This window comes from Gambusia affinis, linkage group LG17, assembly GCF_019740435.1.
Source record: "Gambusia affinis linkage group LG17, SWU_Gaff_1.0, whole genome shotgun sequence".
Taxonomy (NCBI): Eukaryota; Metazoa; Chordata; class Actinopteri; order Cyprinodontiformes; family Poeciliidae; genus Gambusia; species Gambusia affinis.
In genome coordinates this window covers 1126078-1151170 of record NC_057884.1, presented here as the reverse complement: position 1 = coordinate 1151170, position 25093 = coordinate 1126078, and the positions used below count along the sequence as shown (strand labels likewise).

The 25093-nt window shown below is 38.3% G+C and overlaps 1 protein-coding gene across 3 annotated transcripts; it reads left to right on the top strand.

The window, feature by feature from the left end:
- Positions 1 to 1880: 1880 nt before the first annotated feature.
- On the top strand, positions 1881 to 24458 carry nrg1 (neuregulin 1). Of its 3 annotated transcripts, XR_006373296.1 has the most exons (9): positions 1881 to 3263; positions 3346 to 4301; positions 9109 to 9247; positions 15257 to 15324; positions 17539 to 17641; positions 18721 to 18874; positions 18956 to 19071; positions 22383 to 23456; positions 23722 to 24458. XR_006373296.1 is itself a non-coding variant. In XM_044144230.1 (8 exons), exons 2-8 carry the CDS (start codon positions 3608 to 3610, stop codon positions 22978 to 22980), a joined length of 1863 nt encoding a protein of 620 aa, XP_044000165.1. In that variant the 5' UTR covers positions 1881 to 3263; positions 3346 to 3607; the 3' UTR covers positions 22981 to 24458. The 3 variants fall into 3 exon arrangements, 2 of the variants coding, with proteins under 2 accessions (XP_044000165.1, XP_044000164.1); XM_044144230.1 differs by lacking the exon at positions 15257 to 15324 and adding an exon at positions 16033 to 16091 and having other exon boundaries at positions 22383 to 24458; XM_044144229.1 differs by having other exon boundaries at positions 22383 to 24458.
- Positions 24459 to 25093: the final 635 nt, after the last annotated feature.

Below are 25093 nucleotides of genomic sequence, written 5' to 3'. Positions count from 1 at the left end.
AGTGAGAAATGATTCTGCTTAGCAGTTCATCAACCATTCTCCAGTGTTTCCCCACCATTTAACAATGAGGTGATATTTTTATGCTGGCATTGAGATACAAATATCTTTTATGTTTTTATGTTTCCTCTGAAGTAGGCTGCGAAATCTCCACACTTTGTAATTGTGGAGTTACTGGTGGACACTGGGGAGGACTGGTTTGGTTAGTCTGTCAAAAACTGAGAACAAGATTATTTGATTATTTTTAGTATCAGATATTAATTTGAATAAATATGAATAGTTCACTTGCTTGACTGTAAATGATCTAATTCTGGAAATTGTGGTATTTTATTTGCTGATTTTTTTCTTTCTGATTTTCCTCATTATGTCTTTCCCAGAAGATTTTATATTTTGTATTTCTTGATTCACTGTTGGATTTTTTCCAACCATGAAATGTAAAAATTCTATTTATGAAAAAGTATTTTGTCAAGCAATGTATGATTGTTGTTAATACTGACCAAAGTGAAACCAAATGTTTCCTGGCCTCATCTTCATGAAGTATTGTGGTTTGCTGTCTCTGTAGAACAGTTCTTCTGCATCCTTCAGTTTTACAGCCTGGTCCCACTTTTTGGGTTGCAGCTGATTTCAATGGCAGAGCTCTTAAAATGGCTGCTCAGCAGAGAAAACACAGCAGCACTCAGCAGTCAGACAGTGCTCTCAGGGATTGGTTTTAATCAGACAATAACATTTGGAGCAGTCTGAACAAAGAGCAGAGTTGCTTTTCCTCCTCTGTCGGTTTAAGTCCAGGATGTTTACTGTCAGGTTTAATTCAAGTTAAACATATTATGAACTTTACAGTTCTGAAAACTTAGTTCTTACAAAAGGTACAATGTGTTGACATTTTTGTAAGAACTTCAGTAGCATTTAAAGCTGTACTAAGCGACTGACTGGTATTTGACATGTTAAGATGATGTCTGTACCCAGCAGATTGTATTGGCCCAGTAATGATGGACAAAGGGAATACGTACTTGTGTGAAGATGTAGGATCTGTATATGTTTGTTAACTTTTATTAAACTTCTTGTTGATTTTATCCTTTGCGGTTTGAATTTACTGGACTTTAGATTCTATTGCCTTGCTTCCCAAGATCCAAGTGGGAATGAATAAACTAGAATACAATATTCATGAGCTTTAAGTTTGGTTTTATTTTCTTTTTTTTTGACTGGAGGGATAAACTGTTCTATAGATGTGAAGCAGCCACTGCAAAAAGTGTCCTTTATATTTATCTGAATCTAAGACAAGCTGATTGACCAGCAGGCAGAGGTTTAAACATCAGTGTGGCTGATTTTAGTTTAAAAAACTAATCTTAGTTTTTAAAACTAAAATTATGTTCAGCAGAAATGAAAACATTACCTGAAGTCTTCTGAGCTTTTTGTGGCAGTTGATAGATGAGCCCCTCTGTAACCTGTAAACAATTCAGATAATAATTTAATAGGCTTTTTTAAATCTCCTTCACTAAGTATCTTAATTTTGGCATTGAGTTCTTGGAAAAGTTTAATGCAGAAATCACTTAACAAAAGTGTTACTCCAGTTTTGACCAGTAAGTGTTAACAGGGACAAGGAGTAAATGTTTGAAGGAAGTCTGACACAGCTTTTAATTTACCGTGACTTTATCAAATTCTTATGCTACAACCAAAGTTTTTTCTTTATTTTATTGTGGGAATGAGTTATGAGTTTTTATTTGTAAATGCAAATATACAAACCAAGACTGTGAAAATAACATTAAAAACATTTATAATTACCTGTTAAAAGTATCATTTTTAATTCTTATGCCGTATGGAGTTGATCATTTATCTAATGAAACATTTGCAAGCTTAGGTCTTATTGTCTCATGGTCTAAAGAGACTAAACACTGTGGTAGTAATAGACCTAAACTCCACAGATATTTATTATTCTGCACTTCCTGTGTCAGATTATGTATCCTGAGAAGTTAATCAATATTCAGGTCACTAATTCAGAGGCCTGACAGGAAGTGCTCCCCCACAGATACCATTACTGGTATTAACTCTGTCTGAGGATGGGATAGGGTCACAGGAGTGTCAGTGCTCAGTATGGTGATAAACTGACCTTTTAGATGCTCCTCATCTTGTTGAGGTCTTCTCCCCCTCCCAAACTCCACCTTGGTTTTTTCTTTTATCCTATTTATAAGTCTGCAGTGCTAGTGGGGGGAGGGGCTTGGGCATTAATTGGCTCAATGAGGATCCGGTGGCTTTAAATCACTCTTGCAGCTTATTTTCTTGAGAACAGTGAGCACATGGGTAATATTAGGAACCATTTCCTGAAACATTTATCCAACTGTTTCCCGTGGTAACTGTGGGAAACATTCTAAAGTTGTATGTTGATGAGCATCAATAATTTATTTCCCATGAAGTTATTTGTTTGTTTTAGTTTCTGACGCATTAGCAGCTAGTAGATTGCTAAGATAAAACTGGATGCAGTGATCAACCAGTGATTTCTGTTTCCAGTCAAAGAAAGTTCTGCTGATGTTTGAATATTAAACAACATTTTAAAAATAAGACCTGGAAAGTTGTTCTCTAACGATTGTGTACATTGAATATGTTAAGATCTTGATTTTTTTTTTTACTTCAATATATTTCAGATGCAATAATTTATTAACTAAAGTTTTATCCCATTCATTTCTCCATGTGTATCTTATGTCTGCTTGGCTGTTCGTCCCCCAGCCTTGCAGTAGAGTCATTGGGGAGTGGTGCTGGGAGGGCTGGCTACAGCAGTTCGGCTGTCTGTGATTCGCTGACATGCACTCTAATTGGATCATGTAGGAACTTGCTTAGCTGGATGCTTTGTGCTTGGATTGGGAGCAGCCTGCAAAGACAGAGGAAGTGAGGCAGAGAGGGAGGAGGCCAGAGGCTGCTGTGCACACCAGTTGGAGAGAAACGACAGCAAGAGGAGGAGTGAGAGAGGAGAGAAGGAGAAGGGGAGTATCCATCCTCCTCTGACCCACTGTGCTACTGCAGCCCCCCTCCCTCTCTAGGATTCTCTTTCTTTCCCTTTTCTCCTTACTCATCTGTTTCTTTGGCTGCACTGAGAGGAAGGACACCTGCCGCTCCCTGATGATTCAGCCTTTCAGCTGCTTGGAGCACTTTAGACAAGGCAGCATGTCCGTCCTGCCACTGCAGTGCCCGGCCAGCATGTCCTTGACGATCCAGTTACTGCAGCCGGCCCATCACATCGACACCGCCCCTTGTCTTTCCCCTGCCAAAGTGTTCAGGTGAGTCACAACTACTTTTCTACCGTCGCTCACGACTCAACCAGATACAACATTAATATGTGTGTATGTATTTTGCCTGCAGATAAATTGACTGCAGTACAACTCCCTGACTGTTTAAAGCATGTGTAAAGAGCTGGCTATCCTTGGATGCAGGTCGTCCTGCTACCTCGTGGACCACTGTCAAGCTTTCAGTCTCTGAAGGGCATTTTGCTTTTTCGTCCTCTGACTCTACAGCCTCATGTTGGGAAGCCTTCTCATGGACTCTCGTGGCAGACCACACTTGTGTGATGCCCTGTTTTAATGGTTGAAGCATTCAGAGACTCTTCCTCCAGCAGTTTAAAAGGATGACTGAGGGAATGGAGGACTACTCTGCAGGACCGGCTCCATCTCCTGAAACGGCCTCCCCCACTGGCCCGCCTCCTGATAGTGGGCCAGTCCCAGAGGAGAAACCAGAGGAGACTGAGGCAGCTGGTGAGAGTGGGGATGAGGGTGTAAAGGGAATTACAGAGGAAGGCCGAGGTGATGGGGAGCATGACGGTGCTTTGGGAATTGTGCCTTTGCCTGCGACCTGCTGTGTGTGCATAGAGATGGAACAGATTAACCGTTGCCTCCACTCTGAAAAAATCTGCATTCTGCCCATCCTGGCCTGCCTTCTTAGTTTAGCTCTTTGCACTGCTGGACTTAAATGGGTCTTTGTGGATAAGATCTTTGAATATGAACCGCTCACCCACTTAGATCCTAAACCCATTGGCCAGGATCCCATCATTATATCGGTTAACCCCACGCTTGGAATCACCGTCTCTATTCCTCATTCTGCTCCCTCCACTGTCTCCCTGACCACTACCATCGCCATTACACCTGGACACCCAGAAGTTTTTGGGAAAGAGAAATCTACAGTCGGGCCATTTGTGCCTCAGTCTCCACAAGTGACATATCCTTCTGTGACCCTGAAGTACAATGCTGAACGTTCTACTCTTCCAAAGCAAAACTCCAACCAACAGACAACCCAGGACTTAGAAAAACTCTTTCAAACTATATGTAAGTATCCCAACATTCTCATCAACAGGTTCTCTCCTCTCATTGTTTTCTCTATAAAAAATAGGTCTTTAAAACTAAGGTTTAGGATTGTATTAATGGAGCTTGGTGACACAGTGTAAGGTGAAAAAGAAATTTCATTTACAGCAGTGTAAGCACAGCACTCTTTTAAAAAGTTTTAATCCTTGTATTTGTTCTTGGAACACCTGATTTTCTCTTTAAATGGCAGGTTGGTTATTGTAGGGTTGCTGAATTTGGTCTGGACCTGGGATCTGTGGCTCCTGGTCCAGACCAAAGAGGATTCTTTCAAACTCAGCTCCTTGTTCTGTGGACGTGTTCTGTCAGTTGTTTACAGCATTTCCTCTGAATGATAACATGCTGTGACATGCAGAGTGTAGCAATCGCCCACTTTGCTAACTGTTGCTACACAGGTAGGCGTGTCGGAAGCAACAAATGAACATGTTCCAAATTCTGCTCCAATCTTTTATTCCACCCGTGATTCAGGTCAATTTCTGGAAGCAAATGTTATCAAAAATACTAGAGAAAATACTAGTTCAGAGAAATGAGGTGGAAGAATCCACAGAGTGGGTCAGGATTTCCAGAACACAAAGAAAAGAATTGTGTGTTTTATTTCTGAACTCAATCAGCACAGGAGAAGACTTTATGAAGGGAAGGGAGATTTCTTCACATCATTTCTTCTCCAAGTCAAACAAATTAGCTAAAGATTTTCTCTTATCACAAATCTGGCTTGGAAAGTCAGAGGCTTCTCAACCTCAACCTCAAAATCCAAGATCAACATGTGTTAAATATTAAAAGCAGATAAAGACATAAAGAAACCCTGACCTACTACCATATTGTACATGGTACTGTACAATATATATCCAACAATCTTTTTTACACTTGAATGAATAAAATAGATAAAGACACTGTTTTCAGTTTGTAGTTCTAATAGATTTAGCAAACATCCAAAACACAAACCATGTATAGAAGGATAATTTTCAGCAGGGTTTGTATGTCTCAGCTGTACTAGTCTGGTGAAAACCGCTTACTTTCCAATCAGAATATCAACTTCAGCACTTGATAGTTACAGCTACGAACAGAACACAAGTTTTTCCTTTTTATTGATTTTCTATGATATTTCAAATTAATTTGAGAAATGTAGAGGAGGATATTTGAAAGGACATGTGATTAAAATTACAATAAGTTTCTTGTTTGTTTATGCTCATCACAGCTTAGTGTTAGCTGGGTTCCAGTAGCTGAGCTGCCATTTTTAAAGCCATTGTGTATTTTTCTAGATATTCATCAGAAAGATATATGAGAAAATGGGTTATTACTGTCAACATTTCAAAAGTCAAAGATTGAACAGTAAAAACATTGGCAGTGAATAAAGACCACCTTATGGTGTGCTGCTCCACAGTATTCCTGATTGATCTGTCTTTTTCCTCATAAAGTGTAGACACATTGGTCCACTTTTTATAGTTTTGACTTATGCATTCAAACTACCTCAAATCTTAATTTGATATGTTTTCTTATCCACATTCAAATTGTTCTTTGTTCTGATGTTAACATAAATATCTGAGCTGTTCCTTTTGAAAAAAAAAACCAAACAAAAAAAAAAACAGCAGCAACAATAAGCTTTCATTTTTAAAGAGAGCAATGTTTAGCAGTGCTAGGATATAAACCTGCTAAAAATGTGATATGTATGACTATGCAATGTTTTCATAAGGTAACTAATAATATGGTGACAGTGATGATTTTCTCTAAATAAAATATGTTGTAATCAGTATGTTTAATGCTAGATAAGAAGTGAAATCTTGTGGCTTTTGCTCCAGCATTGTGTCAACATGAGGTGTTTCCTGCACAAATGACTCCAAATCAAGCAGAGATGCTCAGCATTGCTTCCAATGTTTTAAAATTTGATCATGCAGATTAAATTTGTCATACCTATAAAATAAACTATAAACTTTATCAATTTGAACAATCCCTTTCGCCTGTTGGCATGTCTGTAATTTGAACAATTATCATGTAATAAGAATTATACTAACTACAATTGTATCTATAATTATTTACATATATATATATATATATATATATATATATATATATATATATATATATATATATATATATATATATATATTCATATGCATGTGCATGTGTGCTTGGTAGCTCCACTATAAGACTAAAAGCACCACAAACCTTATTCTATCTGCACTGAAGATGTGGGAGCTGAAAAAGTCAAGCACAACTGTAAGCAATGTGCAACTCCCTGAAATGTGTGGATGAATAGTTCTAGTCTTATGAATAAGTAAAAATCAATAAATGATGCATGACACTAACTGAAGCCCTGGGCTCTGACATGGAGACACTTCCTGTTTTCTGCCTGTGCTCCATTTCAAGGTCAGAGCCTGCTGGAAGCTAATTGATGCTGCCGCCAGAAAAACCAGCACAGTATTACTGTCTGTCTGCCTGTGGCTCGCCACCATGATGCTTCTGTTGTGATCACCTCACTTTCAGATTTATTGCCCTGTGAGTGTGTTAGATCATCTCCACTGGTGATGGCAGAGGTATTTTCTTTATGACTCAATCAAGGTGAAAACGTATCGGTTTGACAGGAAGGAAACATGCCAGAAATATTTTTGTTTGAAATTTGATCTGGGAATATGTAAGGTTGTCCTATTAAAAATGACAACCTTTTTTTTTTTCAATGGGTGATCTTTATAATTGAACTTGAGACACATATACTGCTCTGGGTCAAATTGATCCGCTGATTAAAATCAAGATAAATGCAGAGAGTATTTATGATTTCCTCCACTTCTGCTGAGTGTCACTCAGAGTGGGCGGAGTTTGCCCACTGGAACAGAAAAGGTTCCTGTCAAAAGAGGTATGAACACCTGCTTTCTCGTAGTTTCCTCATGAAGTAAAGAGAATAGTCAGAAAGTGGGCTTGTGTGCATGCACATGTAAATTTAAGTGTGTGGTGCATTGTGTGTGTGTGTGTGTGGTGAAATATGGCTCCTAGCTGCAAGAAAACATATAGATTTGGACATTTTTTAATCTTTTTTTTGCACTTTAACGTCACTGCTGGGTCAAATTGACCCAAACAGTATGTATGTAAAAAGTAGATGCAGGGGGAGCTGTGAATGTGAAAAAGGAATACATTTTCAACTTATATGTAGAGTGCATCTATTAAGACAAATAGAAAAAGTTTCAAGCAAAAAAATACTTCCAACTATTTAAAAAAAAATTTTAAACTTTATAACAGGTCAATTTGACCCGCAACATAACAGGAGGGTTAAGGGCTTACCAAAGGTCTGGTTTCTGAAAAGCAACATAAAGAAATCAGAGATGACTCAGGTGAGGTTCTAAACTACAAAGGTTGGCAATATTGCATACAGTCAAAAGCCAGTAAAAGCAGGAACCCATAGCAAAACAACCGATGACACCATGTTAGAAAAGAAACTGTCTGCAAGGCTGTCTAAGCAAAACGTCATCTGAAGGCTGACCAGTGCCCTCAGACAACCTTATAATCTGGTTTTATGATTAATACTAAAACAGCTTTGATTGTTTTTCATATCTTTGTATTTAACAATGTTTGTCTGGGTTTTGCTATAATTGGAACTAGAGCGTTGTGGATGTGTGAGAAGAGTTTGATCCACATTAAAAACTAAAACCCCGTTCTACTCTAAATCAATATGCCAATGAGTAAAACGACAGCTGTTGTAGGTAAAGGATTGCAGTCAAGTATGGAGAAAGGACGAAGACATCTTAACCATTTCTGATTGCTATGGAGAATGGGGACCCTTGGGTGAATTAAAAGCATGAGCTTGGAGCGTCGCCGAGGACAAATTGCAAATGAAATATTGTCTGTTTCAAGGAGACTTGTCTCCAGTGATCTATTCTCTGGCTCACTGTTGTTTTCAGGATTTGTGGGCAGACAGACTCTGCAGTCAGTGCAGTAGTGAGTGAAGCGCTCGGTAGCAGCTGATGGTGAAATGCTAATTTTTTTTTTTATATATATATTTAGTGGTGGGGGTTTTGCTTGTCATTTAGCAGTGTGGAACTTAGCTGCTTTCCCACAGTGCACCCTGCCTCTAGCCTGTCACACCCATCACAACTATGAGTAACTTTAATCGGATTACTGGATTGGAAATAGTAACACATTAGATTACTTGTTAATAAAAAAAAGGGATGAGATTAGAATTGCGGGTTTCTAAGTAACATGTTACTGACATCCCTTTCCAATATACAGATCTGTGCAAAACTTTGGATTAAGTGCCTTTGTCCAGGGGCACAGCAGCATGTGGCAGGAGGAAGGTGGAATCAAACCCATAACTTTCAGATTGTGAGGCAACTGCCTTTTCCTCTGTGCAATCTTTGTTAAAAAAAAAAATAAACGTTTTGTATTGAAACACTGATAAACTGGGAGGACCGACTATCAAAAATGTTTTTTTTTTCAGGACCAAGATAACATTCTTGACAAATTAAGTTTTGCCAAGCCGAAAATTCTGATAAGTCTGTGGGGTAATATTGTGCTTTAGTAACAAACATGCAGAAGAAAAGGTTTACCTAGAGGCAATGTGATGTTTAACATGCATATAAATTAAGCTTAGTGAGATATACTTTGAGTAAAATCCTAAAGTTTTCTACACAGTCTTTCAATAAAGACAGGCAGTAAAATAAAAAAAAGTTAATATTTTTAGGGTTTTTTTGTACATTGTGTATTTATTTATTATTTGCAGTACGAAAACTGACTGTAATTGATTTTAGTTATTGTCCTTCAAACAATAACCCTGGTTGTCATCCTGCAGCTACCACCAGCACCTCCACTCCAACCAAGACTTCCAGCCACATCATGCGTTGCAGTGACAGGCAGAAGAACTACTGTGTTAATGGAGGAGAATGCTTCACACTTGAAATTATGCCTGGCAGTACAAAGTTTCTATGCAGGTATGAGACAGACTTCTGCTTATGTCACCAAATGTGTTGGAACTGCTAGAGGAGAACTTCTAACCTCCGGTTATAATTAGTTACCGGAGTTAAAGGGCTTTCATTACTATGTGTACAACTTTTCCTTTTAGTTTGGTTTGGTCTTGTAATTCATAATATCGTCTCTATGTCAATAACTCTAAAAAGGAGTAGAAGAAGGAAATTAATTTTTATGTTGAAACACTGATAGAGTCTGATGAACCAATTGATTGATCAATCAATCAATTGATTGATCAATCAATCAATAAATGAAAGAAAGCACCGGTTAGACTAAAACACAGCCAAATGTTACCAAAGAGTGATGACAATAGGTAAGTAACACTGAATCAACTGTACACAACGCAGTGCCTACTAAATACAAAAGTAGGAATAGTAAAGTTCTCATCTTGAATGTTAACTAAATACTAAAAGAATTGTACAGTGATTTGTCCAATGAAGAGAAGGAAGTCTTGAGGATTGCTGTCTGAGAGCAGCAAGTTGGAGATCTTACAGACAGGCTCCTTTCTGGGGGTTTTAAAAGTGGTCTGTGATGATCTACAGAGGGAGCTGACCCCCGGTGACAAAATCAGGAAATTGGAAAGCAAGAAATCTGGTGGCATCGTGTTTGATGCAGACACACTGATTTCTGTTTCTGCTGGTGGGTGCTCACCGTTGATAGGCCTGTTACTGGACTGGACATCACGTGACTACCGTGTGTCATGTGCAGCTTTGTTTTGCACTAATCAATAATATCGGTGATCAGGAAAATGACAGTAATTTGAAAAAGTATGCATTGTTTTACCACTAATTGTCAACCATATGACAATTAGATAACGTCTCCAAGGGTATCTTATTTCACAGTTCTAGAAAAAGTAGTAATAAAACCAAAAAGTGTTAGTTGCCATGGCAACCACGTGCAGGTGGAGTAAAGCGAGACAAAGGAAGAATACAAGTGGTTTTGAGTTCTTCACCTGTTTTTCAGCATTTTTTCCTTTTGCCATGGCGCACTGCAGCTGAAAGTTGAACAAGCGCCAAAAACTGGACTTCCTCCTTTGGAGACCATTGCAAAATAACGGTTGTCAAATAGGATACAGAATATCATAAAGTATTTAACAAACTATATCTCCTACAGCAGCAATTACTGGTATGTAAAATTAAATAGACTGTCCAGTAGAAAGAATAAATTTGCTTAGTCCTCTCTTGCTTCTTGACACAACTGACAGAATTTCTTTACATGCAATTTTCTTCTCCTTAATTTGAGTCATATTTTATAGAAATCTGATAAGAAGTAAGGGTGCTACGATCATTCTTGTGACAGATTCCTGCATTGGAACAGTATGGTTTTGTGGACATGATGTCGCCTGCAGGTGCGTGCCACTAACTATGGCGACTTGGTGGCGCTCTCCAATCCAGTAAACTACATCGATGGTGCTCACCTCACCATGCTTGCAGGATTTAACAAATCAATGAGAAGTGCAGGCTGCCTGGCTCACGTTGGTGCTCAGGAATCTGTGGAATGAGTATAGTTGAAGTAATTTCCACTCAGGATTTTGTCAGACAATGCTTTTCTATGAAGAATTGTGTCACCAGTATACTTTGATGTGCTTTTATTGTGTAGCATAACAACAGTCAGGATAAAAGTTACAATTTATTGCACATAAATTGGTCTGTGTTTTACTGATATACCGTCACTCTGTCATCTGACTCAGACACTGAGGAAAATGAAATTTATGCTCCAGCTGCTTATTATGGGTAAACATACAGGGGGCTGTTTAGAGACCACGAGGTGTTTGTGGATTATTCCATAAAATAATCCATGGACATCAGCAAACAAAAAAGTTAAAGTACTGTGTTGTGTTCTCATCCTGATGGTTGCCTCCTGTGAAGGTGTTTAAAATGGAGGGACTGTTTATGATGGATGAGAAGAAAGTTACCCTAAAAAATCTCATTTTGCCTTTAATCCCAGTTAGTAGATGGTTTAATGAGAGTGGAATTACATTTTCACACAAGACCAGGTTGGTTTGGATAACTTCTTAATACATCATTAGAAAATAATAATTTGAAATCTGCATTTTTGCATTTATTCACATTTGTTTTGTCTGTTATTAAAATGTGTTTGATGATCTGAAGTGTGGTGAAAAAGAAAAGCAAACAACCTATTAGAGACCAGTCACACTGTCTGCTTTCATGAATTTGCGATTCCTTTCAGAGATCATAAATCTGCATAAACACAACTTTACAGATTACTTTAAAAGTGTCATGTTTTTGTTGTCAAACTGTTTTATTGAGAAATCAGACATGAGAATTACAACCTCAACAATACATGTTTGTTCTCTTTTTTATGTGAACATAAAACATAAAGACAATACAAAATTAAAACAAAACAAAAGTGACATAAATAAGGACATTCTCAAGACCCAATCACCTCCCCCAACCCACCCTCCTCCCCTTTTCCTGGGACTTACATCGGATCACACCGATAATCAAAACAAATCATCTTCAAATAGGGTTATTAATATATTGCTGAAGGGGTTGCCAAGTTCTGTTGAATCACTTTAAGTTATTTGCTTATGAGAACCGTACTCTTTCCAAATGAGAAAGCCTTAACAGTTCCTCCAGCCACAATTTAACCGATGGAGCCTCTGGTTTTTTCCAGAACATCAACACTAGCTTTTTTCCTATGATAAAGGCATAAGATAATAATTGTCGTTGGTATTTATTAAATTGAGAAAGCTGAACAGAAACTCCGAGTACAATCAGAAGTGGGTCCAGCCTTAACTCTATATGGAGCATATCTGATAAAGTTTTAAATATGCCAGACCAAAATGGGGTTAATTTTGTACACAAAGAGTAAGAATGGAGAAGCGTAGCTTCTGCAATATGGCATTTTGATGTTTTTGAACATACAGCTGGGATTGCAGAATCAAAGGGGTGTGGCCTATTACTCAGCAAAATTCCCCTGAGCTGATGCGGTTGAACTCTGTCACATTCCTCCTGCAGGCAGTCTACATGACTCGAATGCTTTAAGAAGCAAAGCTGTTGATCAGCCATTTTATCTGCAAGAGGTTCTACTGAATAAAGTACTTGTGAGATTTAAAGAACGCTGGAGGATGAGCTGTTGGTTCTGCTCTGTTTGCAGTAGCACATTGTAGCATTACGGCTAATACTTTTGCTTTGTGTCATAGCTCTGTGATATCTGTTCTCCAATCCTGTCTTAGTCTTGCAGCTCATGCGTCTGCAGCTCTGTGATGAACTGCAGCAGGAATCAAAGCAGACGTGTGATATAAATTCTATCCTCAGAACTTTCCAGCTGATGGAGAGTCATAAAGTGTGCATGCAGATCAGGGGTCCCCAAAGTCAGTCCTGGAGGGCCAGCATCCTGCATGTTTTAGTTCCCTCCCTGGTGGTAGTAATAACCTTTTCAGCAGGTCAATGTTCTTCTTAGGCCATCTAATGAGCCATAATTTGACCCAGGTGTGTTAAATCAGGGAGAGAACTAAAACATGCAGGAGGCCGGCCCTCCAGGACCGACCTTGGGGACCCCTGATGTAGATCATGGACCCATGAGTAAAAGTGAATATTTCCACTCCACAATGTGAAGGGACTTCAAAAGGAATGGGACTATAGGTCATCTTAGCATGACCTATAGCAAGCTACTATTCATTTTTTTCTATAGTCTATTACAGCATATGTTCTCAACTCAGAAGGGAAATTGAGAGATCCTGAATTCAATATAAGAAAGAAGTAGAAATTGAATTAGAAAACAATATTTTCACTGGTATGTGTGATATGACAGTTTGTCTCTTCAAAATGTTTGTCTCTTCTTTAAATGAAGCAGTGGCTCATTTCCAACCCAGTGTCAGTGATCAAACGTTTTCTAGTTAAAGTCTATGTGATGTAATATGGACTCTGCCTCCAGTGGTCAGCATTCTGACTCCATCTGCTTCCCCTCAACTGGCAGTTTATCCATTCAGAGTCATTTTCCCACCTCTTCCCACTGAGCAGCTGGCTCAGAGGTTTCCTAGTCGTGCACCTAACCTCAGAGTTGACATGTTGTTGGGTTCCCATTGAGCACTTTAGCTGCTGCCTGCCGAATATCAAGATCTGAACCCTGCAAGGTTTAGAACCTTCACTTTACTCTAGATTTCACTGTCTTCCTTAACTCGCATATTCAATCAATCTCAAATGCCACCTTTTTGTAAAATCACAAACATTTCAGGACTCCAGTCTTTAGTTTCTATCTATTGGGTTGAAACAATCAGATGCTCCTCTGAACATATGTAACATGGTTATGTCTGTGATATATATATATATATATATATATATATCACAGACCTTTACTGCACAAATGATTATGTTTTAGCTGGCAACAAGAATATTCACCATAATAAATGCAGTAAGCAGCCTTTCCTTTCTGTTTGGTTTTTGATTATATATACTGAATAAAGAAATATGAGGTCATTTTTTCAGAATAAAAAAACCCAACTTGTCTCAGAAAGCTTACCTTTACCCAGTTGTGGAAAAGATGTTCATCTGTTTTAGAAGAGCCACGTTATTAGCATTCATCAAGCAGAGAAAACATCTGATGGGATTGTTGAAACTATCAAGATTAGGTTGAGAACTTTCCAATTTGTTTTTAAAAACTAGAAGAAATTTGGGAGTCACTATCACTATGTGATGTGTTGAATGGTTGTGATCAGCAATCACGTAAACATCTGGTGAAATAAAGTCATAGAAAACATCAGCAGAACTCAGATGTGTTTAAAAGTGAAAGTGAGCATTTCCACTCCACAATGTGAGGGGACCTCAAAAGGAACATGACTGAACAGCTTCCACAGATATCTAATCTGCTGGGGAGCATCAGACTGGACTCTGGAGCAGTGGAAGGTCAGGTGGTCTGATGAGTCCAGATTTAAACACTGAAGATCAGGTTAGTCCATCTGTGAATTTCCTCTTTGCTGGTGGCATGACCACAACCCAAAATGACAATGCCAGGATTCATCAGGCTCAAGCTGTCCAAAAGTGCATCAGTGATCACGAGTCATCATGGATTGGCCACCACAGAGTCCAGAGTTCAAACTATGCACAGCGCTGGGACTCTCCCATCATCTCTGCAAGATCATGGCACAAATCAATACAACACTGGATGGAAATAAAGATTTTGACATTGCAAAGCTTATTGAAATGATGCCTGAGGTAATGTATTCTGTATTGGTCCAGGTAAATGTTACAGTGAGACACTTTTTTTGGACTGGTAGTGGTTTCTCAGCTTCACTTGCTTCTAATTCAGTTTCATCCATCCCAGAATGACCTTTTTCAGACAAAGAATGGTGACCAGCTGAAAAGGTCCAGCTGAAATTGAAGCATTTAGTGTTATTGTTTGTTGTGAGCAGAGGATCGTTCTACAGAGTGAAAGCTTTGAAGGTATCCTGAGCTTTCTGTTATGCACCCTGACTGCATAACGACTCATTCACCTGTTTTAACCAACCAGAACTGGTTGCTACTTCATTTACTGACTTCAGCCTTCACAACATCAAGCTCATCAGATGCTTGTTTGGTTTTTGGTAATATATGTCCTCAGGAAAACTTACCTTAATAATCTTTACAATCTTTATTGGTTATGTATAAAATCTATTTTATTGTAAACTGCATTGAATAAAGTAATTATTTGGTTTTATTGTGTTCTCAGAAATGTGAGGTCATTTTTTCAGAATTAAAAAGATCAACTGGTCTAATGAATTTCAAGAGACTAACAGTAAAGTAATACATATAATGGGGATCTATTATGGCCACCAAAATAAAACTGCCAGGTCTCAGTGAAAGTAATGCTCTGTAACTTGAATTCTTAAATTATTGGACTTTCGTTTGGCCATTCAACGATTCTCCTGGATCTCCGTGTTTTTATTGGTGCTCACTGTGCTGTCAATCAGTGTGTGTTAGTGTGTAACACATAGCCGTTGTGTTTCTCCTCTCCCTTCTATCATCACCCAGGTGCTTGGCCGGATTCACTGGGCACCGATGTGAACAGGCTGTGCTTAAGAAAGTCTCAGACCCAAAACGTATGTCAACACAGCTGTCTTCAGTCCCACATGTCATTACTGGTGTCTCACCCCTGTCATGTTTTCTTCAAGACATGATGGAGAAATCCACATTTTCCTGGTAACCTCTAACTAAAATCATGAGATGCAATGGTCTTTTAAAAAGTAAAATCGGACGCAGCCAAAAGGGGAAGCATCTTTAGAGTTCTGCCCACTCTCCTCTGCAGAGCACTGCGCTGAATTTTGCATGTACTTCACATCTCATCACATGTCATCTGTGTTGTAACCCATCACGTCAAAGGGCTGAGTTGTTTTCCAAGAGGCAGTGATACGTGTATGACTTAATGTTGTCTCCATTCACACTAACATTCTTCCCCTGTGACTCCCAATCTATACTATTATACTAGTGACAGTCTGGACTCAGTAGCCACAGAAGTACATGCAAATTCCAGTTTGTTGCAAAGAGACAAGTTAAACTGGCTTGCTGGCGATGCAAACCCCAACAGTGTGTCATGTAATCTCTGTATGACTACAGACAAACTAAAACACACAGGAAGGTCTGAGAAAAATCACATATCAGATTCTCAGATGTAAAAAAGTGACAGCTAGATCTTTTGGTCTTGTTGGACCTGTCCTCCTAACACCAGTGATGACTGTTGTGGGTTTTACACAGACCTTTGGTAACTAACAGCCTCTCGTTCTTCTTTGTTTCTTGTCTTTCATGCTTAGGTGTCCAAGTGAATTTACTGGTGATCGCTGCCAAAACTATGTAATGGCCAGCTTTTACAGTATGTGTCCTGTTCTTCTCTCCTTCCATTCAGATTAAAGCATGCATCACTGACAATTACTCACATTCTTCCTTCATGTCAATAATGTTGTCACTTTTTTTTTGCATGCTAGCAAATCTCTCTGGCATGATTTGAAATTTGTTCTTAGCGTTTAACTTGAATGAATGCTTTTACTGTTATCTAGAGGAGTTACAATAAAATAGAATAGAATTTGCATAGTTGTTTCTTGAAAGTTGGAAAAATAAAAAAGTAAAAGATGACCATTAGAAACCACATCAGGCTGCATGCACAGTTGGCATATGCATGACCTGTCATCTACATGCACTCCCACTGGATTTCTGACCATTACCACCCATCACTAACCTTAACATTTGCACACAATATTTCCATTCACTGATGCCTTTCCCTTGGTTTGTACTGAAACATTGGTTTGGTTAAGTAGGGTTTTGTAATGTACTTCAGAGTAGGCAGTGTCTTACTTGCAGTAGACAGCTGATTAAGAGACTAATGAGGACAGTCAAGATGGTATCAGATGCCAGTATTTGAATAAAAAGTGGATTTTATCATCTGAACTCAAACCCCATATATGTATAATATTTTATAGTGCAACATAGTGGAGATTTACATTAGTTAATTTCAGTCTCCTTTGTTAAATTTTTCAACAATTTTGACTGTTATGATTATTCTTTAAGTTGGTTAAAATAAACCACAGTGCAATTATTGCAGTTAAAGAACAGAGAATTGCTATGAAACCTGATATTTTCCCTGATACCTCTGTGATAACTCATGTCTTAAAATATTTATTAAAATTCTGAATAATATATGAAAATAATCAAATGACATTAGAACATTTTCTGGTATCCAACAATAAATTGAAATTAATCTTATTAAAAAGGCGTCCTTGAAAAACAGCATATGCCAAAAAGCACAATGTTATTAAAACATTGTTTATGATGGTTACAATGTGTTTTCATTTCTTTTGAGCCCAAGTTGAAATTGAATGATAAATTTATCATTTGCACATTTCCTTCTCATAATTATGTGTTTACGTGTGTGTTGCCATAATGTCAGCTCTACATATTCTACATCTGCTAATGCTGCATGTTTCTGTGGAGACTGGAGGAATTGTGTTTGTCCCTCCAGTTTTATTTCAGTGTTTGTGTTTTCTAACACACCTGCTTCCATTTAGTGCGTCCGTTCATATTTATTTCATCTGTCCATTTTATCTCTTCTAATACTGTATAAAGATGAGCTAAAAGCAGAGCAAACCAATGCAAATGGATTGTTTGGCGTTTTTATCAATGGCAAGATTTGATCATCTAACTTTTCCTCAGTGTTATGCATAATGCAGTGTTGTATGCACAATACTCTCTTTCTGTTTGCTTTTAATGGTTTTTGTCATTGAGTGTTACTTTGATGCTATAAAGAATTTTCTCTTCTCTTTCAGAAGCCGAGGAGCTGTATCAAAAGCGCATTTTAACAATAACAGGGATCTGCATAGCACTCCTAGTTGTTGGAATCATGTGCGTGGTTGCCTACTGCAAAACAAAGTAATTTCTACCATTTTTTTCTCTTTTAGCATAAATGTTTTGAATTTTCACACCAAACTCCCTAGATCTCTCCTATGGGGCGAATCCCAGTGTCTCATCACAGACTGCAGATTCATCTATTAAATTAAACTTGAAAATGACATGCTGAGCACTTCAGCAGACCTGTAGAAAAGAGATCTGTTTGAGGAGGTTGAGGTGTTATTTTGATCCTGTCTTGTGCTGATCAAAAGAATAGAAGAATAAATAAAATTGAATCGTTCGTAAAATTCAGATGGGTTTTATATGTATTTAAAAGTAATGGTTTTCAGAATGCTGAAAACACTAATATGATTAGCAAATTTACGGATTATCCCCATTTCAACCACACATGTACAAAATACCACACAATCTAAGCAATGATCCCATGATAGCACTACTTATTGTCATGCAACACTTTGGAACTGCTTCAAGGTTCTAGCATGTCTTTGTGCACCAGACGCAGCAGAGAAATACGATGTAAAGAACGTCCCTTTTAATTCTGCTGCATTCACTGCAACTGCAACTGCAACTACAGTTTTCACTGCTGTTTTCAGCAGTGAAAACTGTATGGAGTCGACATTGGTAGCATATTATGCACTTTAAAAATTTAAAGGATCCTTAAAAACTATACTGCGGTTTTCACTGCAATTTTCACTGCTGTTTTCACAGTAACATTCACTGTGACATTCACTGCAACTTTCACTGCAACTTTCACTGCAGCTTTCACTGTAGTTTCCACCGTAACATTCACTGCAGTTCTCTATATAAAAAGTGGATGTCAGTACAGATATCATCTTTTATTTAACCACTGATATTTTCGAATTGGTAGCGAATGCAATGCAAGTCCTGTAAAAATCTTAACTAAAATGTTAGACTTTATAATTGTTACAATTTAGATGTTTTTAATGTTTCTAGTATATTGTAATAATGATTACTTCTTTGTATACAGTCAGTTGTGCAAATGCTTGTAAAGGAGAAGCAGGTGTGGTTTCTGACTCCCTGTGAAAATTTGTAACAGCCTCTGGAAATATTGTGACTCTCCTTTCTTTCTCGCCAACCAGCAAGCAAAGGAAGAAACTACGTGAACGCCTGAGACAGAGCCAGAAGAAGAAGAGAAAGAACAACTCAAATCCCGCTGTTGGCTCCTGTACGGAAAGCTCTGCGGCAGGACGTCCCAGTGCTGCTGTGCCTTTGCAGGATTTGAAGATTGTCAACGTAAGCTGTCGGTTTTACATTAAAAGTGTGAGAACTTATATCTGTAGAATCAGTTCTCATCCTGGTTCTGCCTACTTCCAGCCATGTAATGGTTCCATGAGGCAGCTTGTAACAGAGGAGACAGAAACAACTTTTCCCACAAGCAAATATGCGACTGCTAATCAGCCCACCACACTCACCAACATCTCCAGCCAAAGGTAAAAACAGACATTTCGTTAGACACTCTCTTTGGTTTGACTTTGTTTATGGGAATTTATGTGTTACTAATTAGATTGAAAATGTGCATATGGTGGCGTAAGTGAAAGAATAGTTTACCCCCATGTGTACTGACAGTGAACCTTTTCAAGCTGAGCCTTCGACTGTCTCCTTGGAACCTTCTTGTACCTTACAGAGCAAGGACAGACATTCTGGGGTTGTTGTGCTTTCTTCAGAACTGCTTCAGATGGTGACGAAGCTCACATAGTGTACACATTATGAACACACCACTGTTTTAATTTAGCTGCTCAAGCAGTGAAAGCACTGTAAAGGCCTGTTGTAGTTCAAAGGTTATCATTTTCTTTACCAAAATGAAGTTCCATGTTGGAGGCTTCAGCACTCCATATTTCACATGTCCATTTTTCATGCAGGTATTTTAAGAGTTGCAGCACAAACAGCTCAACAGCGCCCCCCAGCAACTTAATGATAATGATAATAGTAATAAAACAGTATAGAGACTGGGATTTAAAATGACAACACTCCCTTAGATAACTGTACATGTATTCTGGTCCCTGAGTGTAAAGAGGAGAAGCCTTTTCTCAAGTCCTGGACAAACCCGGGTTGGGAACACTCCGACCTTTGACCCGACACTGAGAACATGGACTCAGGTGTACTTTTACTGATTATACAGAGTTTTGTGATGTCCTGACTCAAACCTCAGATATTAAACATGAAAACTAAATCCAAGTGTGAGGTGCAGTCTTGATGAGCTCCAGCATCCTCCAGTCTCATTTTGGGATGTTTTCTGATCTGACAGTCTATTCCTGTTTTCTGATTCCACTTGTTGCTTTGAGAATAAATACCAAAATAAAAAGAAACATACATATTTTAGGTGATTTAGTAGATCAGCCTCTGTCTAAACACCTGCTATGTGACATGGGTTGAACAGACTGTGGACAGAAGACGTGGCAATATATGGTCCCCATGTAAATAACTCCCTCCCTGTCTCTGCAGCTGGAGTGAGGACTGGAGCAACAATGTTCTGTCTGATACTGAGTCTTACTCTGTGATGTCATTGGCGGAGAATAGCCAGCGTGCCACACAGGGCGTCCGGGGTCGTCTGAATGCCACAAGTGGCACCACTGACTTAAGTTCTAATTCAGCAAAGTGCCGAGACACCAAACTCCAACAGGAGTTGCCTTAAAGTTCCAGGTAACTGATAAATTAATCTTAAATTTGACAAATGAACAGAACTATAAAGATCAGAAAAATGACAACACTTTAGGGGAAAATCGTCTACAACTATCAGATTAAAATAATCAGAAGGAAGCACTTAATCTGCAAATAATGGGTCAGAGGGTTCATTTTGCCATGCAATAAATTTATCAAAGGTACATTTAGATATTCAATCATTTTCATTTCTTATTTTAATGGTAGGATTTGGAAATCCCTGCTCATTGTGTAGATTTCAGTTTCCAGTAGAGAAGCTTGAACATGTGTGGACTGCTTCTTTTATTATCGCCCCATCAGTTAGTAAGTATGGAATTAGTTTTTTAATCAATTAAATTAGAGCATAATTAATGCAATTATTTAACATATAAATTGCCCTGAAGTGCAACGTGTCCATATTTAAAAAAAAAAAAAAATTTCATTGAATGGAAAAGATGAACAGGAGAAATATGCCCTATGATTGGTTAGACCTCAGAGGTTGACATGCACTTTGAGCTCTTTATGTTGACTTTAAACATGAAACAACTTCCATTATTTGATGTTTCCTATTAAACTACCCGTCAACTGCTGATTCTTACACCAATATAGAACGTCCTTTAAAGTTGGGCAATAGATGTATTTATTTTCCTTTAATTTCTTATTTTATAACAATGCTTGGTTGAAGCCAAAAGATGCAGCCCAAGAAGAAATAAGACATAATGTAGCTTTTAATGGTATACACAAATTCTTCCAGATGAAAGCAAAGCTTTCATTTTTTCCCCAGAGTGCAGCGGTGATTTATTTACCCAAACTTATAACACATCAAAATGGCTGTAGCCTATTTTCAGAAACTGCATTTATTGAAATAACACAAAATATTGGGAAGGGAAACAAACAAAAACAGTTTTTTTCAAGTTTAATAGTGTTGAGCTATCTTCCAGACTCAGCTAAATATGAGAAAGCCCGAGCTTCTTTTCAAAAGAAGCTCGGGCTTCTTTTATCTATTATCCGATTTTGGCCAATACGTTTGTTTTTGTCTGAAAAGTTGCTAAATACGGCAAGAAAGTTGCTGAGTTGGTAACATTGGGGTGACTATTGTTAACAGCATCATGTAGAGATGACCTGGTGGACCGGTCTACCAGTCGAACATCTCTCACTGGAGAGCAGCAGAGGACAGTGACTGACTTGTAAACCTTTGACGAGGTACATGTGGATAAGATCGGCTTCACATGTCAAATATTGGATGATCAGAGAGCACACAGAACTCCCAAAATAATGGAAATCTCCTGGCTGATAAATCGGTGCACCTCTTGTTTCCAGAATAGCAGCAGTACGTCACCTTTATTATATCTGGCTGTTTTGACTTGCACTGTGTTCTTTTATTGGTGATGTGTATGAAGCCATAATTCTCCACTTATGACTAAAATGATTTGGTATTTGATCTTTTTTCAAATTTAAACACAGAAGAAAAATGCAAGAACTTGAAATGCTGTACATGCGGATGTAAAGAGAGTCTGTCTGCTGACCCTGTGTTGTTGTTACTCATTACTCAAACTCATCTTAAGTGTTGGAAGTCAAACAGAGGGCTGACTGATGATGTGAGTTTCTGCAGATGTGTGGCACAATAGTTTCTGTTTGAAAGCTTCTGAAATCCTAACAGGAAATATTACCTTAGTAAATGCTGCACTGCTATGGTAGACATTAGAAGACTTTACCAGCTAATGTCAGAGATATTTGATAGAAATTAGTTACAAATATAATAATTGAAAACATTATCCTAGTGATATCAGGAATAAAGAGGTCTCTCTGTTAGCTGTAAGGAGGTTTTCTGGAAACAGCACCCCTAGTGAACATTCGGTTTAAGTTATGTGGGCCTTTATGACTGATGTGATTTTTCAGCTAATTTTTATTGTTGCATCTGATGAAATAAAAAAATCTCATCCTGAGCTTGCTCATTAATTTTATTTTACTTTGAGTTTGTAATAAAGACATCATGGTTGCATCTTAAATATTTGTGTTATTTTCATTTTTCAGGTCAGTCCTGCAGTATAGATTTTTGAACTAAGTTGTTTCTAATATCTCTGTTCTGTCTGTGTTTGTGCAGATTTGCCTCTCCCATGAGAAGCCTGTCCCAGCTGTCTCCGGACCCAAAGACAGCTCTGAGCACTCCTGTGTCTCCTCCATCAGAGATGTCTGCTCCATTGTCCAGCCTGGCCCTTTCTGTCCCCTCAGTGGCTCTAAGTCCCTCTGTTGAGGAGGAGTGCCCACTGCTGCTGTCAAAGAAGAGCCAGCAGCAGCTGTCCTCAAGACTGAACGATCAGAAGAGAAGCTTCTCCCACTATAATCACGGCCTGGTAGCACACAGCTTACCTCCCAGCCCAGCCCTTGCTGCAAAGAATGTTGCGTACGGAGTCACGGGGGACTGTGGGACAGACGCTGCCAGCTACAGCTTTTTAGAATTACCAGAAAAACTAATGAATCGGAACTGCAGCACCAAAAGTGCTGCATGTCATGTACTGCATTTCACAGAGTCCAGTGACAGCATGCTATTCAGTGAAACAGACGAGCCTCGTGGAGGAGACGCGCCCCTCCGTACTGCAGACAGCAGCACAGCCCTTTGGGACGTGGAGAGCAGCAGGACTAACCCAGCATCACCAAGCCCTGTCCTGCTGGTTAAACCTTACAATCCCATTGCTGTGTAACATTAACAGAAATACCTTCTACAGAGACATATTCACTTAAAATGTAACTTTCAACAAGCTAACTGCTGTATAAAGACTTTTAAAAAAGAAAAAAGAAACCTATTTTAGTGAAGTAGCAAATAAAGAGTTTTATAAAAGAAGACACAGCTGCATAAAGATGTTCATGTGCTGCAGGTTAAGTGCCATATGCTCGTATGTAGCAAAGGTTCCCAGTAGATTTCAGAGCAGAAAAATATCAACGGTGCCTTTCTGTTTAGTGTGGCTGAGCTGGAGTGCGTTGCATACTGAGCTATGGATCACCGTTCCAACACTTGGTTGGGTCCAGACGCATGCTTTGATAAAATAGTGAGCATGTTGTGGTTTAATTTCCAGGGTTTTCCTTTGACAGGTCACTCCTTTCATACCCTCGTCTGATTGGTCCACTCAGTGGCTTAAGGGAATGTGTCACTGAACTAGCACACCTGGACTCATACTCGGTAAACATTTTAAAATGGCTTATTATCTGCATTTTACGAGAGATAGAGAAAATGTTAGCAAAAATCTGATTTTTGTTGGTCACTATCTGTCCCAGTAACCTGTCACTGAATTAATATAACTGTGAGATAAATGTGCAATCACTAAAACCTGCTTTGTAGATGTTGCTAATGCTGTCACATCTATACCTAACATAACCATGTAGATTCCTTTCAGTTCTATATTGGCTTCTATTCTGTATTAAAGTTCTAATGTTGTTACCGGCAGTGCTGCTGTGGCTCCAGAAAGCCGATACACATTCCCACTTCAGACTGGGGATTTTCCAGAAAGGCTGCATAAGAAGGCCAGTGTCTGCAAGCTAAACTCTGAACTGTTTGCCAAGCGGATTTAAAAAGCTGTCCTGTGAGACGTAATGTGAGTAAATAATGAATATCTATAACAAAGACATGAAGAGAAAGATGGAGATGCCTTCTCTGCATTTTTTTTTGTTTTTGGTTTTTTGATATCTTCCAGCAAATCACTGGAGACAAAATGGCTGGTAAAATGGAAACAGCAGTGGTCAAATACACTGACTTTATGTTCATTCAAGCAAAATATGTTGTTACATCTTCTGGCAAAGATATTGTTTTAAAAAGTAACGTTTCATTCATTTCTATAAGAAACCGTTTACTTTGTTTCACAAGCTGTAGAAAAACCCAGTCAGGGTTGAAGGACAATGATGGAAATACAGAATAAATGGAGCGTTGTTCCTTTAATGAAGGCTTTCATGTTGTACAGACTGGCCACAAATAATGCTTTAGCTACACATAGTGGTTAACTGCTTTAACTCTTACATGGAGTTGTAAGTGTGTTTTTGTGTGTTTGAACTTTTAAATTCAACAACTCACAAACTTCAAAAGACTTGTTTGCACTTCTGTTCTCATATGTTTCGGTTTGTAACTTATGTGTGTGGTGTCATTGTAAATGTAATTTAAAAGAAACGAATAAACAAAAACCTGAAATGGTTTAAGCATCCAATCTATTATTTGAACAGAGTCATCTGCTGAACACTCAGTCACCGTGGAACAAACAGAAAGAAACTTTATTTTTGGAGGTTGTAAACAATTATAATCTCCTAAAGTTACACAATAATTAAACTATGTAATACTTCTAGCACAAAAATAAACCAAAAAAGGCCCAAACACAGATGATCACCAATTTGCTTAGTTTTACCCTGTAGGCTTGACTTTTCAACTGTGTACCTATTCATTGAAAACACTTTGTGAATTTAAATATATTCTGCTTTGTACCTCAATGTACAATTTTACTCTAGTTCTATATTTAGTTCTTGCAGTGCTTTCTACAAGTATTCATAGAGCTTTTACCCATTTTGTCATGTTACAAACACAAACTTTATAATATTTTATTGGAATTATATGTGACAAACCGACTTAAAGGAACAGTGAAGGGCAGATGAAGAATAAAACAAGAGAAATGCTAGAAGTAAAAAAATTGTATTCTTATATTTAAATACGTTTATCAGGTATTCAAGATTTTTGACTAAAGTGTTGCTAAGTCGCCTACATCTTTACTTTGCAGTCAATGCAGAACTTCTACACCCCGACCACTAGGTGGAGGAAGAGTCATGAAGGCGTTTTTA

Coding starts and splice junctions, on each gene's coding strand:
- nrg1 (XM_044144229.1), top strand. CDS start 3,608: ATGACTGAGGGAATGGAGGACTACTCTGCAGGACCGGCTCCATCTCCT. Junction 9,248..15,256: donor AGTACAAAGTTTCTATGCAG/GTATGAGACAGA, acceptor ATCATCACCCAG/GTGCTTGGCCGGATTCACTG. Junction 17,642..18,720: donor GTTGCCTACTGCAAAACAAA/GTAATTTCTACC, acceptor CTCGCCAACCAG/CAAGCAAAGGAAGAAACTAC.